General features: G+C 37.2%; 1 protein-coding gene across 4 annotated transcripts in view; it reads left to right on the top strand.

Annotated features, from left to right (window-relative positions):
• Positions 1–18,548, top strand: part of Hdac8 (histone deacetylase 8) — a 226,750-nt gene that overhangs the window by 97,390 nt on the left and 110,812 nt on the right. For 3 of the 4 annotated variants that reach the window (XM_021233603.2, XM_005081213.4, XM_021233604.2), the window contains exons 8-9: positions 2,818–2,990; positions 5,942–6,036. In XM_021233603.2, coding sequence (XP_021089262.1) covers positions 2,818–2,990; positions 5,942–6,036 — 268 coding nt within the window. Of the gene's footprint in view, positions 1–2,817; positions 2,991–5,941; positions 6,037–18,548 lie in introns of those variants that run through there. The other variant, XR_005876782.1, reaches the window with a different exon arrangement.

The following is an 18,548-nucleotide window of genomic DNA, read 5'->3' as shown; positions in this document are numbered from 1 at the left end:
CCTCCTCCCCTCTTAGTATCCTCCATAACCATCTGCAGCCAGTTCCCCTAACTCTATTCCACGAACCTTCAACTTTCTCTTTTTCTGCTGTGCTTTTTGTTTTAATATTTCTGGTGGTCAAATTCAGGTCTTAACACCTGCTGCCTTCTATGTTTTAAAAAGGCTTTAAACTTTTAATTAAATTTATTTATTTTATTGGGGGGACACATGTGCCATTGCTGCTTGTAGAGGTCAGAGGACAACTTCCAGGAGTTGGTTCTCTCCTACTATGTGGATCCTGGAGATTGAACTCGGGTCATCAGGCTTGGCTGCAAATGTGTACCCACTGGGCTGTCTCACTGGCTTTGAAATTTCATTTCAAAGTAATCACACATTCACAAGAGATTACAAAGGGAAGTCCTGTACACTTTCCTCTATCTTTACCTAGTGTGACAACTTGCACAATTACAGTACATCACCAGAATGAAGAAATTATTTTGGTATAGATTATTGACATCATTCACATTTACAAATTTTGTATACATTCATGTTTGTGTATGCCTATGAAATTTTATCATATCTGAAGCCTCACATGATGACTATAATCAAAATACCAAACTATACCATCACATGGCTGTGTCGTGCTACCCCTGTCCTATAACTACTGGCAATAACTAATCTCTTCCCTCTGTAGTTATGATTTTACAATGTTGTATGAATGGAATCATATATATATGCTCAGCATACTTTCCTTGTAATCCTTCCAAATTCTTTGCATATAATAATGGTTGTTTCTTCATATTGATGAATAGTATTCCACTGTTGTGGATTCTGGTTTGTTTAACCATTTACCTGTTAAAGTATGTTTGGATTTTTTCCAGTTAAAGCTATTTTGTGTAAAGATGCTACACACACTCATGTACAAGTTCCTACATGAAAATAAGCCTTAACTTTCTGGAATAAATTGCCCAAGAGTGCAATTGCTAGCTCATATGGCAAGTCTATTTTTAGTTTTGACAGGAACTGCTAAATTATTTTCCAGAGTGGCTATACCATTTTACATTCCCACTAACTAGATATGTGTGATCTAGTCTCCATATCTTCACCAGGAATTATTATCACTGTTTCCTCCTAGCCATCTTGAGAGTTGGCTCGTATATGGTGCTTCTCATCTTTCAGGACCAAAAGAGCTTTTATAGCCTCAATAGAGTCTTTTCTAACCTCACCTGGAGAAGCTCACTTCTCTCCCTTGTGCCATCTCTGGTACTTCATTTATCGTTACATTTTAATAATTTACTGTCAGAGTCTGTGTATTCCCTCTATTCTGAGCTACATACAGACCATGACAGATTTTTCTTGATTCCATTCTGGGCACATAGTGGGTGTTCAGTAAGTGTATGCTAAGTGAAAGGAAGAATGAGTAGAAAGAATGGTAGCCCCTCCCCACTAGAAACATTTGAAAATAGGTATCACGACTTCCTCTGTGTGTCCCAGCAGCAGTTAATAGGGTGTTCTGTTTGTGTAGGTGCTCAATACATGTCTCCTAAACTGTTCAGGTGGCTTATCTTCCCTCTGCACCCATGAGATAAGCACATGAAAGAGAGAATAGACCTTGTATTAAGGATCATATGTCATAAATTTACAATCTTTGCAATCACTCAGCATTCATCTGTGTGATGAAAAATCAAAACAAAATAGTCCTTTAAGCCAAAGAATGCCTCTGTGACCATCATTTCATACCCTGGTTACATATGAATCAGGGAGGGCAGTGTTTTATGTTCCTGAATTCCTTTTGCCATCTCAGAAGGATCTGGGATTTTTCTGTTTTTCTGCACTGGTGTAATTTGACATGTTGATTATGAAAGGGTCATTAGCTTCAACATTTTTGATCACTTTTTGACTCTGTATTTTCTCAACTCTGAAGTCTGTTAATTTGCACTTGTTTATATGTCTCTGTAAGACTTACTCTGGCCCTTGAGGACTGGGATATGTTTTGTCTGGAAAGTAGATTGTAAGCCCCTTGAGAGCAAGGACCTTATAATTCCTAGGAATGCATTCTGGACATTGTCGGTGTTCAATTAATGATAATATTGGAAGCCTGACTAAGGTTACCTGTCACATGAACATTTCCCTCTTCATCTATAAGGCTTCATGCCCTCTGCAAATAGCAGTTAGGCTGATTTGATAGCATTGATTCTATCCAAAATTACACTACTGGCCATTGAAACTTGTTCTTTTGGGTACTTTCAAATTGTAATTTTTGATCAGTTGATACTGTTCTCCTTATAATACCGTGGTTGCATATGCACTGGGGAGGACTGTATTTCAGAACTCTCAAGTCCTTTGCATAATGAAAAGTAAGCTGATACCATCCAGGCTTTCAATCCTTGTGCTTCTTGCCCCCACTGATAATTAGGTGATAAACTCCAAGTGTGATTGCTATCTAAAATTATCAGAAGGAAACTGTCATAACTATTCAATGTATATGTTTTATTTCTCTGGGTTCTAAAATGGAATAAATGTGTATACTATGTCCCATGGTTATGAAAGTTATATAGATATGAAGTGTTCAGTGAAGTCTAGGTTCTGAAATAAAAAGGGCAAATTTGTTCATTGGTGATGGTGGAAGTAGGGGAATTGTTATTACAAGTCAGGTTTATTGAAGTATAATACACATACAGCCAGTTTCACCCTTTAAGGTGGACAGTCTTATGTGATGGACAGGTTACATTACAGTTACTGGATAATTCAGCTATCCCTCCAACACGCTTTACTACCCTGCAAAGCCCTAACTAAAACTCATCTCTTTCTGACGATTTGTGTTCTTCCTCTTTCCAGTGTACTAAAGGAAGTGTACCAGGCCTTCAATCCTAAAGCAGTGGTTTTACAGCTGGGCGCAGATACCATCGCTGGGGATCCCATGTGCTCCTTTAATATGACACCAGTGGGGATCGGCAAGTGTCTGAAGTATGTCCTTCAGTGGCAGTTGGCCACTCTGATTTTAGGAGGAGGTGAGTACAAAGGAAAGTCACCAAGAGAACTTGTCAGTCTCCTCCACATTTCCTAGCATAGAAGATACATAGATTTTCTTGGATTGGGTGGTACTAACCTGTCTATGGCCCAGAAGCCTAAGTCTACAAACTAGATCACCTGTACAGTTGAGCATAGACTCTGGCTCATGTGCAGACACCTTGACATGTGCTTTGACACCTAGGCACTCTGAAGTTTGTTTTAAATCTGAAAGAAAGGTTAAAAGTAGAACACTTGCCTGGCATACACAAGACTCTGTGTTCAAACCTGAGCACTGAATAAAAAAGAAGAAGCTGGGCAGTGGTAGTACACACTTTTAGTTCCAGCACTCAGGAGGCAGAGGCAGGAGGATCTCTGAGTTTGAAGCCAGCCTGGTCTACAGAGTGAGTGCCAGGATAGCCAGGGCTATACAGAGAAATCCTGTCTTGAAAAAGCAAAAAAAAAAACCACACAAAACAAAAAAGAAGAAGAAATTATCTTAGATTATAATAGAGGATGTCATCCCCCAAACACTGTGAACCCTCTTCTGTCAGAGTAGTCATTAATTTTCTCACCATCATGTTTTGGAAACACGCCAATGAAATTCTATCTCTACTCATACATGAATTGATTGAATATCTAAGATGAATTCAAGAATTACTTGTTTCCCCTAAAGCATGATTTTGTTATAATGAAGCAAACTTGAGACATCCATAGTCTCTTGGGCATTCTTGCTTCCCTCATACTGGTATTTACCTTATTTAACTAACAGAATGCTAGGTCTGTTTGATAGAAGCATTTATGCGCTTGGAACTTTGCCCAACCTCAGTCACCTTTATAGGTGCCTTAGCATGGGTCTTCTGTCTCTTTACCAGCCATGGTCTTTATTTCATTGGATCAGTAAATTGGTGTATTAAAATATGGTCAAGTGGAATGAGATTAAAATGCACATATATGTCGCCAGGCATGGCAGCACATGTACTTGGGAAATAGAATCAAGAGGCTTGGGGGTTAAGGGCTATCTTGAGCTACCCAAGACCTTGTCTCAAAAATGTACAAAAAAGTGCTCTTGGCAAAGGACCAAGGTTCAATTCCCAGCCCTCACATGGCAGCTCAACCTTTTGTATCTCCCTCTTTTGGCCTTGGGCACCCAGCATGTACATGGTATGCATGGTGGCAAAATACTCATACATAAAATATTTATAAAGAAATTGAATGCATATATGATGAACAAACTAATAGTTTTATCACTCTCTAGTTAAATCCAAGGCCAGGTAAATTCTGGGAAGGCCTCATGTAAACAGGTGAGCATACAGTACAAATACACCAACCTAGTCCTTTGACATCTTCAAACCCCAGAGGGACCAAAATTAAAACTGATTACAAGAGACACTCTCTTATGAAAAGCTGGCAAGAAATGCATTAAGTTCATCTCCAGAAAAAGATAAAATTGATAAGCATTGCATGGCATATTATTTTCCTTAACAACACTAAGGATGGTAATTATGGTACAGGTCCAACTGGGGGGAAAGACCTTTCTACAATAGACATCTGTGGGAATTTAATGTTTGTCTGAGGCTACAGCCTTCTCTGGGAGAGTCTATTAGCATTATCTCAAGTCCTTTTGCTTTTTTAAACCAAAAGCTTGGCTCTTGAATATGTAAGTATAACTTTTCTTATGCAGTATATGCATTCCTGAAAATGCCTGTGCATAAGTGAAATTTTTGCAAATCAAGTAATATTATATATATATACTAGAGATAGCATTCTCCTTAAATAAAACCTATAGTGATTCTTTTTAAATTAATAACTATGCCAAATAAGTCTGCCTTACAGACTAATTTTCCATGCCAAGGATGTTTAAAGTAATAACCCAACTGTATAGTTGAAATTCTCTGCTCTCATTAACACATAGACAATTAGTGGAGACAGCTGCATTCTCAAGCTTCTCCAGACCAGTCCCACTGAGGCCTGATAGACACTCCAGAAACCCTAGCCTCCCTACCCTTTCAAATAATAGGAAAGCTTAAGAAAAGGGTAATGGCAGGTCCCATTTTATATATGTTAGCCCTGTGTTACATGGAATAGTGCCCTCTATTGCTCTTCAAAGCATATCATTTTGGATGCTAATGTATATGGTTACCCTACCTAAAATAGAGCTGGTTTTATTTCCTCTGGTCTGCTCCAAGGTTAGGAAATCATTCCATTTACCCTTATACTCTTGAAATTTAGCTAAAGGCCAGTGTTCTAATGCTTGCATGGCAAAGCGCACCCATTCAGCACAAAAATATGCTGATTAGTAGCCAGTGTAATATGGCTGCTGGGTGACTGTGACAGGACCTGACATGATGGGTCAGGGTGTCAATCATCAGTCCCTTCCTCGTCTCACTTTCTTTGATCTCTGCCACCAGGCTTGCATTTTGTGGTGGAAAGGAATGCTGATATTAAAAGAAGGAAGTCTGTTTCTGTCAGCACTTTCCTTTTCTTTTTCCTGGATGCCTCTAGGACTAGATCTGCCAATAGCTTTAAAATACAAATCACAGCCAGCAGTCACTTTATAGAATTGTTGCAAAATTCATCTGAGAAACCATCACATCGGGTAGGTCACCTCCAGACATCTGGGTTCCAGGTTCTCTATCTCACTAATGTCTCTTGGTGGAACTGAGGTACTTGACTTCCTTGGGTGCATATTTGCTAGGAGATGAGAGCCTCTTTAATCTATGTTGCCCTTGAAACTCCAAGTTTTACTATGTGCATGATCTGACTGGTTCCCAAAAGTCTACCCACTAAATGATTTACAAATATCATTAAGGATTGTTTAAATAAGATTCTGCAAGTTCGAGTTGTCTTTTTAGGCCTTCTATTAAAACCGTTTTCTCTCCTTCCTTACTCCCTTCCCTCTCCTGTTCTGTTACTATTCTTTCCGTAACTTCACAATTCTTGATGGAGACAGGAGGCTATAACCTTGCCAACACGGCTCGTTGCTGGACATACTTGACCGGGGTCATCCTAGGGAAAACACTATCCTCTGAGATCCCAGATCATGAGGTAAGTAAGGCTCTGACAAGTCCTCTCTTCTTTAAGGGGAAGAGCTGAGTCATTCTACCTAATCAAAATCACGTCCTCACCACTCAATACCGTTTTGTTGAGAGACACTTCAATAACAATAACACACTGTTTTGGCAGAATAGTGGACTCTTGTTCCAAAATAGCCAAGACCTTCTGCCTTTTTTTTTATAAAAGCTCTCAAAGGCCAACCAACTTTAATTTCTCAATTAATTACAGAGACTGTGGGAAGGGGTCACCTGTTCACACAAAGAACTCTTTGGAATACATACTTATTTCCAACCCCTAGCCTCAAAAGGGAAGGGGTTTATTTTTAAATACATAAGCTAGGTTTTGGTCTGTTTTCACAGGTGCCATCGGTGAGATGTGGCATATATTCTTTGGTGGTCATCCTGTTCTCTCAATTGTCTTTGACTAATTTGAAGTACAGGAACAATATATAATCACTAAGAAAGTTAGGTCTGGTGGGTTTCCAGCAATTAGAGGTACAGACATTGGGGCTGGACCATCCAAACTGTGAAACATATCATCTGAACTGTTGCCATTTTCTCTAATCATATGAGATAGACTTTACAGAGATGCCTGTTTTAGTTTTCCCAAAACAAGTACTAAAAGCTGTCTGGGACTTGTGAGTGTGCTGATAATCACTAATTCAAATGTGTACCCCATCTATTCCCACCTACTTCCATCCCTGGCAGGGAGCACGTTATCACTGAGAGGCTAGAGCCACAAACTTGTAACTTAAAATAACAATGCAGTCTGTGAAGCTCTCCTCCAGCTATTTCCCAAAGATGAGGGATAGTGCTTTCCTTGTAATGTTATGATTTCTGCCAAATGTATTGCTGTATACTTGAGAGCATTATGCTTTATGAAGTCACTATTATTTTTTTTAAATTAGAAGTAACTTAAACTAATTTGCTTCCAATTTTCCTCTAACCATAGGTGAGGTATAATATGTAACTCAGAGAAACCACTCAATATGTCTAGAATACAAATAGAAGGCACACTGTAATTTGAGACAATTTGCCAGTGTCAGGGTTAATGGAAGTCTCTTTTCTTGACTTGACTTACCTTTATTCAGTATTTGGAAGCTTAATGAAATATAAAGGTAAGTGCTGTGAACAAATGTAATTGCTGTTATTGCTGTGGGAATATCTCAGATTGCATTGTAATTTAGAGCACTGGGACTCTAAAAACTGATCAAGTTATGTCAGAAAGCAGCCATAAGCTGTAGAAGTCTGAATTGAGAGTGAGTGTTGTATTCCTCAGAAACAAAAGCAATCTAATGATTCATCTGTATTAAAAGAGTGATAAAATTTTAATAAACACGAATATTGCCTTTGGTACCTGGAGAAACTATGTGTGTGAACAGATGTAGGTGTAGCCTTATGGATTGAGATGCTCTGTCTTTATATAGATTCATTCTACAAGATTAAATGAGATGTAAAGTGTGTCAAGTTCCTGAGACACAGTTCACGGCACCTAATAGACATTTCAGAAATGCAAGTTCTTACTTCCCTTTTGCATGTTCCATGCTTCTTATACCCAGACGTTTATGACTCTGTCATTCATAAATTTGTCCAAACCCTTTGTGAATCCCTTCTGTCATATTCTTCTGGTATAAGAGATATGAGTCATCCAAAAAGGAACAAAGGAGAAAATTGAAACGACAGTATTCATGTACAATGAGATGTCATTTTAATGAAAATTGCCAAAAATAGACCACACAGTATGAAGGAATATATAAGTTTGGTGTCACAATACACAATTGCGCACAAATATCCTTGTGGTCTTCTGCAATTAAGTCAACAATTGGTAGATAAAAATATTTTCTGTGTATCAAGTATTTGGTGGGAACCATACTACTCTCAGTGTCTTAAAAGATGCAAAGGTCAGGAAGACCTTATCCCTTATCTCATGTGACTGGAGCAGGAACGTATACCTGGGGAGCTGTGCTGGTACACAGATAATGGTAATGCAGGGGCTCTAAGGCTAGACAGGCAGGCTCATCCAGACCTATAATCTCAGCATTCTGGACACTAAAGCAGAAGGACTGTGGGTTTGAAGCCAGCTTGGGCTACACAGCAAGTTCCAGGCCAGGCTGGGCCTCTTAGGAGAACTCATCTTAGTTTTAAAACAAAAAAGGTGGGGACTGGATAGGTGGCTTAGTGGTCTTAACGACTGAAGACCCAGGTTTGAAGACACCCATGTGGTAGCTTAAAGCCATCTATAACTCCAGTTCCCGGGGATCTGACACATATTTCTGGCCTCCACAGACACCAGACATATCAATGGTGCATAGACATATATGCAAGCAAAATACCCTCACACATAATTTTTTCAGAGTAATGAGAAGATGGTAGAAACAGTGACTATGGAGATGTGCATCAACTATGAAGAGCACAAAGGAGAGCACAAAATACCCTGCCCTCCGGGAGCCAAAAGGGGACTTGAGAAATACAGTCAGCACAGTCACAAGGCCAAGCTATTGCAACAGTCAGCTATGGCCCAGCTGACCTTCTCATTATCTCTGCTCTCATTCTTGGACTTTGTGCTTCCATCTCTTAGGATGATACTCTTCCTCCTCCTCCTCCTCCTCCTCCTCCTCCTCCTCCTCCTCCTCCTCCTCCTCCTCCTCCTCTGCCTCCTCCTCATGCCCTTTTCCCACTTCTGTGCTGTCTTCCTGGGTTTAGCTGCAATCCCCGTGAGTTTCAAAACCCTTTAGCCTAAATAAACCAAGTCTTTTTGAGCTATTCCTTTACTCCCTTATTCATTGAACAGCTATTCACAGAACCCCTACTACTTGCCAGGATGTTTTCAGATCTGAATTCAGGTAATTCACAAACAAAGTAAACCCAGTGTTCTCAAAAATACTGCCCTCTAATTGAGACAACAAAGCAGTGTGTTCAAATCCAGGACAGGCAGGGAGGAAAAGGGAACTCTTTTAACAGACCATTGACCTAAGCTGAGAGTGCTGGTGCACAGTTGTAATCCTAGCACTCAGCAGGCTGGGGCAGGAGGATCACAAGTTCAAGGATAACGTGTTCCAGGACCAACCAGTAAGACCCTGAAACTTTGAGCTGATTATTCCTAATTGATTGAGAGGATGGTCTGTACAATACACAAAGGAGACAGAAATGGTAAAGAACAGTAAGAAATGTACTATGTGTATAACACAGAATATATGAGAGAATAGGAATGCTTGGGGCTTTAGTAGTAACTATGACCAGATATGAAGAGCCTTAAATGCTGCCCAGGTGAACCTGTATATATTTTTCTCTGAAAAAAAAAGATGAATGTGGTTTTTAGAAAACTAACTTGGGGCCAAAGAGATGGTTCAGTGATTTTAAATGCAACGTAAAGCCAGCAATCAGGGAGTTGACATCAGCCTAGGAATTGGGAATCCAGGTTAGACAGGCAAGCATGAAGTCAAGAAGCTTGAGCGAAATGGAGCATGCATGTATGATTGGGCCCTGAAACTCTACCATGGGGAAGCCCAAACATGACCTGAACCCATTAAAGGCCAGTACATGGATAAGTAGCACTATTACTTGGAAAGTAGTCTGTAATCTAGTCCCATGATCTGAGTTTGAGTAAAGCAGTTTTATGGACAGATTGAACATTTATAATCCAAAACCTGAAATCTGAAGTAACTTTTTGAGCGCCAACTTAATACACATAATCATCAGCTTTATTAACAAAAAAATACTCCACCAGACTGCGTTTGATAACATGCTTAGGAAAGTATCTTGTTCGTATTTAAAAATACAAGTACCCATTAAAATAAATTGATTTATATAAATTGATTTTACTAATGTAAAGGTCTTTTGATATAATCCACTGAATTCATATGTATTTTTATGAGTAATAATGTCTTAATACTTAATCTAATTTTTTAACCCATTTACTTATATAGCCTTAAATTTCAAATTTTAATTTAAACTCCTCAGTAAGCAGGCCTTACACAAATTTTGTTAAATTTAGTCTTAAGTTATTTCATTGTACTGATTTTTTGTGCATGGAATATCCTAAGTGGTTTCTAAGTGATTGTTGCCAGAATATAGATCTTAAGTAGAATATTGATCTTGAATAATATAACCATGTTCCTTGCTTTTTCTGTAACTACTTAGCGTGTTCCTTGTACATGAGCATTTCATCCATGAATTTGGAATTTTAAGTTGCCTTATACAGTCTTTATGCCTTTTCTTTCTTCTTTTCTTGTCTTACTGCACCACTGATTGTAACTGTGGGTTAAGAGCATCAGTACACTGTTGAGTGAGAATACTGTCAGCATCCTTACCTTTGCTTGTTCCTATTCAACGAGAGAAAGTAGTTAATTTTTCCCTGTAAAGTGTGATGTTAACCATAGCGTTTTCCCCCCAAGCATATTCTTTATTAAGAAAAGAAAGTTCTCTTTTATTTCTAATTAAAGGTGTTTTTCTCACAAATGAATATGGAATTTTCTTTAATGCTTCCTCTTCATCTACTAAAATACTTCATCTACTAAAATCATCTAGCATCCATCATTGCATTCGAATAGTGACTTGCACTGATTTTTTTCATGTAAAATAACTGCATTCCTGGGATAAGACCTACGTGGTCATGATGTATTTTATCTTGTTTATTTAGTTTGCTGAAATTTGGTCAAGGGTTATTGTGTCTTGATGAGGAATGTTGGCCTGTTGTTTTCTTGCAATGTATTTATCTGGTTTTGATATCAGAACAATAGTTATCTTATAAACATTACTTGGAAAAAACGTCACCTCCTCTTATGCTTTCTGAAAGAGTTTGTATAGGATGGATATGATGGCTTTCTAAACTGTTTAATTGAATTCACTGGTTTTGAAAACCTTTGAGCCTAGACTTTTCATTATGGGAAAGTTTTGATTTGTAATGTTTTATGTCTATTAAGATTGATGATCATTTCTTGATTCCACATTGGTAGTTTGTCTTTCAAGAAATTTATTCCTTTACCCATTACTATTGTCTTAAATATCTACAGATCTGTAGGGATGCCCCTTCTCTCATTTGAGGCATTGATAACTTCTATTCATTATTATTATTATTATTAACAATGCATGGTATATCAAGTTCCCTGAAGTGTAGTTTTTTCTTTTTCTTTTGTGTATGTGTACATGGTTGTGTGTGCGCGCCAATGAGAGTGGATACACCTGTGTGAAAGTGAGTTGGAATTGTCTAATTAACTTCCCACCATATTTTTTTGAGAAAAGGGTTCTCTCTGAACCTGGGACTAACTGATTGGCTAGCCTGGCTGACCAGCAAGCCCCAGAGATCCTATTGTCTCTGCCTCCCCAACACTGGCTTGTCAGTACATAATAGCTCTTACATGGGTACTGGAAATTAAACATAGTCTTTATGCTTGCCTGGCAAGCACTTTACCAACTGAATAATCCACCAGCCCTTGCTTTTGCATGTGTAAGAAACAAGGCTGCACAGAGCCTAAGATAACCTAACCTACTATGTAGCTGAGGATGACCTTGAATTTCTGACCCTCCAACCACCCCCTCCCTAGTAATGAAATTGTAAGTGTGTGTCAAAATGTCAGGCTTGTGGTGCTTTTTTTTCAGAGAATTTCATAGACTTCATTTTTCTTTTCAATTTCTGTTATTTTCTCCCTTGTCCCTTTTTTATGTTGTTTTTTAGTTCTTTTTCTAGTTTCTTATGATGGAAACATAGCTCATTGGGTCAGGTAAGATGGTGCATGCCTTTAATCCCAACCAACACTTGGAAGGCAGGGCAAATGGATCTCTGTGAGTTCAAGGTCAGCCTGGTCTACAAAGCAAGTTTAAGGCTAGGCTAAATAGTGAGAACCTGTCTCAAAACAAAACTTAGCTCATTGATTTTTTATGTTTTTGTCTAATATAAGCATTTTGAGCTATGAATTTCTATGTAAGCACCAATTTAGATGCTTCTTGCAGATTTTAATACATTTTTAAATTTTTCATGTGCTACAAAATATTTTCTCCTTTAACATATGACTTAGTTTAAAAATAGAGGCTTTATCTTTAATTGACTCTCAAATATTTAAGAGCTTTTCCATATAGTTATTTTTACATCTTTTCCCGTTCCTCTTTTTACTCCCAAATTCTCCCATATACTCCTTTGGTTTCTTTTAAATTTGTTAACCTCGATTTTTCACTAATTCTTATTACATTATATATGTATATATGCATGTATTCCTAAATCTAACCTGCTCAGTCTGTATCAATTGTATGTGTGTTTTTAGGGCTGACCATTGGTGTTGGATAACCAGTTGGTATTCTCTTCCCTGGAGAAGACTATCTCTCCTGCTCTCAGCTTTCCTTAGTTGCCTGGAGTTCTTTGTGTAGGGTTGAGGCTTTGTGGACTCTCCACTATTCACATTAGCATGTCTATTGTTGTCATCTTGTTCAGCTCACACTTGGGTAGTCATGTTAGGGAGACTTTATGGGTACAGCGTCTGACAATCCTAAGAGCCACATTCTCACAGCAAATCCCTAATCCTCTGGTTCTTACAATCTGGAGTTTCAGTGGTTGTGAACCACCATGTGAGTGCTAAGATCTGAACCCAGGTCCTCTACAAAAGCAACAAGTGAAGTTCACCACTGAGCCATCTCTCTAGCCCCTATATTTTATTTTTATTTAATTTTGTTGTTACCAGACAACAAACTCTACATCATTTCAATTCTTTTATGTTTATTGAAAATTTTCATGGGTCACATATGATTTATCTTAGAAAATGTTTTCTATATAATCTGTAAAGAACATGTGGTCTGCTGTTGTGGAATGACACTTCCATCATTATCAACTAAGTCACATTGACTGAGAATGTGGTTTACATCTTCTATATAACCACTGAATTTTTATTGTTTGTTCTGTCAATTGCTGAGAGAGCTGAAATTTCCAAAATAATTTCACTATTTTTAAGTTCTGTTAACCTGGGCTTCATATACCTTTGAAAGCTTGCTATTAGATGCATAAGCACTGAGAGTTGTTATGTCTTCTTGATGAGTTATCTCTTTTATTATTATGAGATATCTCTCTTTATCTCTGGTTATCATCATTATTTTGAATTCCACTTCATCCAATTTAGATATTGCCACACATTTCTTTATTAGTGCTTGCATGATAAATCTTTTTCTGTCCTTTTACTTTTAACATATCAGCACCTTCATATATGTACTAGATTTATATTGACAGCCTATAGTGATGCTATCATAATCAAGTATGATAATTTCTGCCTATTAATTGCTGTACTTGAACCAGTTTATATATTTAGCTTTATATCTATCTTCCTGATTGTTTTCTGTTGGTCTCATTTGCTTTTTGTCTCTCCCTCCCTCTGTCCTGCCCTTCCTTCCTTCCTTTCTTCTTAGGGTTTCTACATATAGCCTGGACTGTCCTGGGACTCACTCTGTAGACTAGGCTAGCCTCAAACTCACAGACAGCCTCCTTTCTCTGCCTCCTTTGATCCTCATGCTTTTTAATCCTATACTGGGATTAAAGGCATATACCAACACACCTGGCCCTATCCCTTTCTTTTGAATGAAATGATTTGGGAGTTTTTGTTTGTTTTGTGGTGCTAGAGTTAGAACCTAGGACCTTGTACATGCTAATTTTAATTCAAAAGAAATGGACAAAGAATGGATAAAACAAGTGGAAAACAAGTAGGAAGGTGGATATAAAGCTAAATACTGTTTTAGGATTTTTGTTTTATCCCATTACTTGCTTACTAGATATAATTGGGTTTGACTTTTTTATAGTTGATTTGGCTTTTACACCATAATTTATTATTATTATTATTATTATTATATTGTGTGTGTGTGGATGTGTGTGTGTGTGTGTGTGTGCACGCGCACATGTCAGGGTGCATGCACACGTGGAATTCAGGAGACAAATTAGGAAAACTCTATTCTCCTCCTTCCACCATGTGTATCCCAGGGATTGAACCGAAGTCATCAGATTGGTGGCAAGCACCTTTACTCTTTGAGCCATTTTACTGGCTCAAGCATTAACTTTTATTTAGAGTTTACTTTCAAATATTGTTACTTTGCTTCACATACAGCAATGTTCTTCCCTTTCTCCTTTTCCTTTCTATTATTATAGTCAGATACTTCTTTTTTAACATTGTGAACTCTTTTATGCATTGTTATTTGTTTTGCTTTAAATGGTCAGTTATATTTTTATTTTAAACTATTTGCTAATTTGCTTAAAATAAGATAATAATTTAAATTTTTCATACTGTAAATAACATGTTTTGATGAAAAGGAATTATTTTCTAAGACTTAAAGAAATCCCATGAGAAGAAATGCTAATGTTATAGACTTCTACCCATCTCTTTACTGTCTGGCTTAGTAGGTAACAGTTCTTCTTCAATCTACGTTAACATTGTTCTAGTTAAAGTATATGATAAAAATGCAGCTTTGCAGATGAAAAGGAAGGAATATTTATCTGAAAAAGGAAGGAATGTTTTAATAATCTTTTCTGATAATTATGTGAATTTCTTGAATGCACCAAAAGTCTACAGAAGGTAGGTTTTTTTGGGGGGGAGGGGGGTTTCGAGACAGGGTTTCTCTGTATTGTTTTGGAGACTGTCCTGGAACTAGCTATGTGGACCAGGCTGGCCTTGAACTCACAGAGATCCGCCTGCCTCTGCCTCCCAAGTGCTGGGATTAAAGGCGTGCGCCACCAACGCCTGGCCAGAAGGTAGTTTCTTTAAGGTTAAATACAGTATGGATTCTGAAGGCATCTCAATGAATTTTTACATACTGTTAGGTTAAATCTGTATTTTGGATAGATATTTGACCCCTCTTATATATAGTATTTGGAAAATATCAGTTCACTGAGTTACAAAAACATTCAAAATGTTCACACATTTTATGCAGCATAAAAAACATTGATATCATCATCAAATTCACTGGGGGAAGCTTAAGTTTTGAAACACTGTCAAGCTCAAAGTGGCAGAACCAAGTTCTCAGAAATAATAGTTTCACTAAAAGCCATGAGTTTGTTATCATTGGCAACAAATACATCAGTTGTTTACCGTGAAATTATAGACTCACTTTATTTTGTAGAAAACATTTGCCAGATATCCAAATATTTAATCATAATATTGAATCATAATAATCCATCAGTTGTTCTTTTGGGCAAAAGAAGTATACCATGAAGACTTAACCGCAGATGTGCATTATCAAGACAACCATTGCACTACGGTCATTACCAAAAGCACCTTACTATACTGCCTATTTTCTCTCATAGAATACCAAAGCTTACAGCAAGACTTAATAAAATGAACAATTTTAGTTCTTCAACAAAGACATTCTCAAATAAAGTTAGATTTTTTTACTATGAGTTTATGGCAGTAGAGAATACAGTCCCCAGTGGTATGCTTGCTGCTACTGCCTTAATCCGTACATGGTGCCAACAGTTTTCCTCACCACTGCCTTTGAACTGCCATGTGAGTATAAACAGCATTGTTCCAACATAAACCATAAGCTTCAAACAAGTTATTGAGCACTTTGACTATTGTAGTACCACTTCTATTTGTTTCCAGTCATTCACATAAAAGAAAGTCTTCTGCTAGAATTATTTAGTACTGATACCATGTGATATAATCAGAACAGCAGATCAAGCCACACTGACATGGGTGTGTTGGTAAGAATATAGTTCAGAAAATGGTTTGCTATATAAATTTCCATGCTCGCAGTTAAATGTTTCAATCAACAAGCTACTGGGCCATTGAGAAAAGACAGTACCTTGAGTATTTTCAGTAACTTTTCATCCAGTAGGCAGTAAGCAGTGTCAACTGTTCAAGGCTTTATTGGCCTCTGAGTTTGACACCTGAAGTTTTCCAATCAATAAATGACTTATTCATAAGATGCTTCAGTGGTCTTTTCAGTTCTAGTTCAAAAAGTGGTAACAATGTTACTGTTTATTTATTTGTTTTTTTTTCTATTAAGTCAGGGTTGCACTACATAAACTTGACTGGTTTGGAATTGCTATGTAGACCAAGATGACCTCAACTCTGTAACAGTTTCTCCTGTCTTTGTCTCTTGAGCTATCATGCTTAGTGAGTTTTAGCTTTAATGAGCTTATAATAGCCACATTTAAAATACTCAACTCCTAACCAGGCATGGTAGTTCACACCTAGAATTCAAGCACTCGAGAAGCTGAGGCAGGAGGATTGTTTCAAGTTCAGGTTTAGCCTGGCCTACACAACCAGTTCTAGGCTATTCTGGACCAACAACTTAGACTCTGTTTCAAATATACATGTGTACACACACACACACACACACACACACACACACACACATTCATTTTACTTTATGAATGGTCTGAAAATGCTATAACCTAAATGATGAATTATAGATATTCAAAAAAATCTGTTCCACATGAAACTATATGGTAAATTAGTAACAAAAATAACTTCTATCATATTTCCATTTATTATTTATAATTTCACCCAGTTTCTTTAAAGTAAATCCCTTCTTTCCATGAGTCAGACTCCTCATGGATGTTTCAGCCTCATCATTTTTGGCTTCTATAAAAATACATGTTGCAGCATTGGTTTGAAAAAGCAGTGCTTTTCATCTTCTTTTGTTCAGCCAACAACAGCACAGTAGGGTGACTTCAGTTCACAACAATTTATTATATATTTCTAAAGAACTAGAAAAGAGGAATTGGAATGCTCTCACTTCAAAGAAATGATGAATGTTGAAAGAGATGAAAATGCTAATTACCCTTATTTTATCATTACACACTGTGTACATGTATTATATACACTGCAGTGCCTATAAATATATACTACTATTATCTGTCAATTAAAATTTTAAATTAACATTTTAAAAATATAATATGTCAATAGTAATCAAGGGATATATTAATGTCTGTTCCTTTAAAAAACAACTGTTTTTAAAACCATATAATCTAGTAATTACATTCCTGGGCATTGTTCCCAGAGAAATGAAAACTTACATCCGCATAAACTATAAATAAATAGCCCAAATTGGAAGCAACCCAAATGTCTTGTAATATATACATGGTTAAATAGATTATGATCCATCTATGCGATGGAATACTATTCAGCAGCAGAAACCAGTGAACTGTTGATGTATGGAATAATTTGGATGGGCCAAAAGGGAATTAAACTAATCACAAATAGCCACTCTGACCTAAAGATCTGACCTAAAATTGTACTACAGCATCATAGTAACAAGTACAGCATGGCATTAATAAACACAAAAGCAAAAATATAGATCAGCAGACCCAAAAATAAACTCATACAACTATAGCCACTTAATCTTTGGCAAACTGTCGGAAAACACATTGTTTAAAACAAGACAGTCTATTTAATAAGTGGTATTTGGTAAATTTTGTATATCCACATGTAAAAGAAGAATATTAGATTGATATTGCTCATCCTGTACAAAAATCAATTAGAAATGGATCAAAGACCTTAATTTTAAACCTGAAACGCTTAAACTACCAGAGGAAAACATTAAGTAAAACCTTTCAAAATACAGGCATAGGCAAGAACTTTTTCAAAAGGACTCCAGTAGCACAAGATAGCCCCAAGAATTGAAAAATGGGATTGAATGAAATTATGAATCCTCTCCACAACAAAATAATACTCTCCATAGTGAAGCAGCAGCCTATGGGATGAGATAGAAATCTTTCCCAACTACATACCAGACAGGGTCTTAATATCTATAATCTAGAAAGGTGCTGAAATTTAAACACATAGAGAAAAAAGCAAATAATTCAACCAATAAATGAGTTGTCTCAAAAGAAGAAGTCCAGAAGTAGGAGATAGCTCAATTGATAAAGTACTTGCCATGCAAGCATGAGTATCTGAGTTTTATCCCCAGTGCCCACATATAAAGCCAGCAATACAGATCCCTGGGCCTCACTCACTGGCCAAATCAATGCGTCCCAAGTCCCAGTGAAAGACTGTCTCAAAACTACCGGGTGCACAGCTACAAAGGAACGATACCCAAGGTTGACCTCTGGCCTACACAGACACACACACACACACCTTTACATACACACCAAAAGTAATGGAAATGTCCGATATATATTTTGAAATGGTTTGATATCTTTAGGCAGCAGGAAAATGTAAATTAAAACTTTGTGAATCCATCTTATTCCACTCAAGATGTCTCCTATCAAGAAAATAAGTAAGAACAAATGCTGGTGAGGATATGGGTGATGGAAATATAAACTGGGGTAATCAATGTAGAAATCAGTATGGAAGTTCCTTTTAAAGCTTGAAAATACAACTCCCATATGGCTGAGATAGATATACCACACTTGCATGTACAGCCAAAGAACCCCAAATCAACATACCACAGCAATACTTGCACGCCCATGTTTATAGGTGGTCTATTCACAAGATCAACATACTTATCAATAGATGGATAAAGAAAATGTGACATATGTTACAAAGAATTGTATTCAGCTGTAAAAGAGAATGAAATTATAACACTTGCAGGAAA

The sequence above is a fragment of the Mesocricetus auratus genome, unplaced genomic scaffold (genome assembly GCF_017639785.1).
Source record: "Mesocricetus auratus isolate SY011 unplaced genomic scaffold, BCM_Maur_2.0 Super-Scaffold_100003, whole genome shotgun sequence".
Lineage (NCBI taxonomy): Eukaryota > Metazoa > Chordata > Mammalia > Rodentia > Cricetidae > Mesocricetus > Mesocricetus auratus.
Note: the sequence above shows the minus strand (reverse complement) of the source record. Positions and strands in the feature narration are given on the sequence as shown.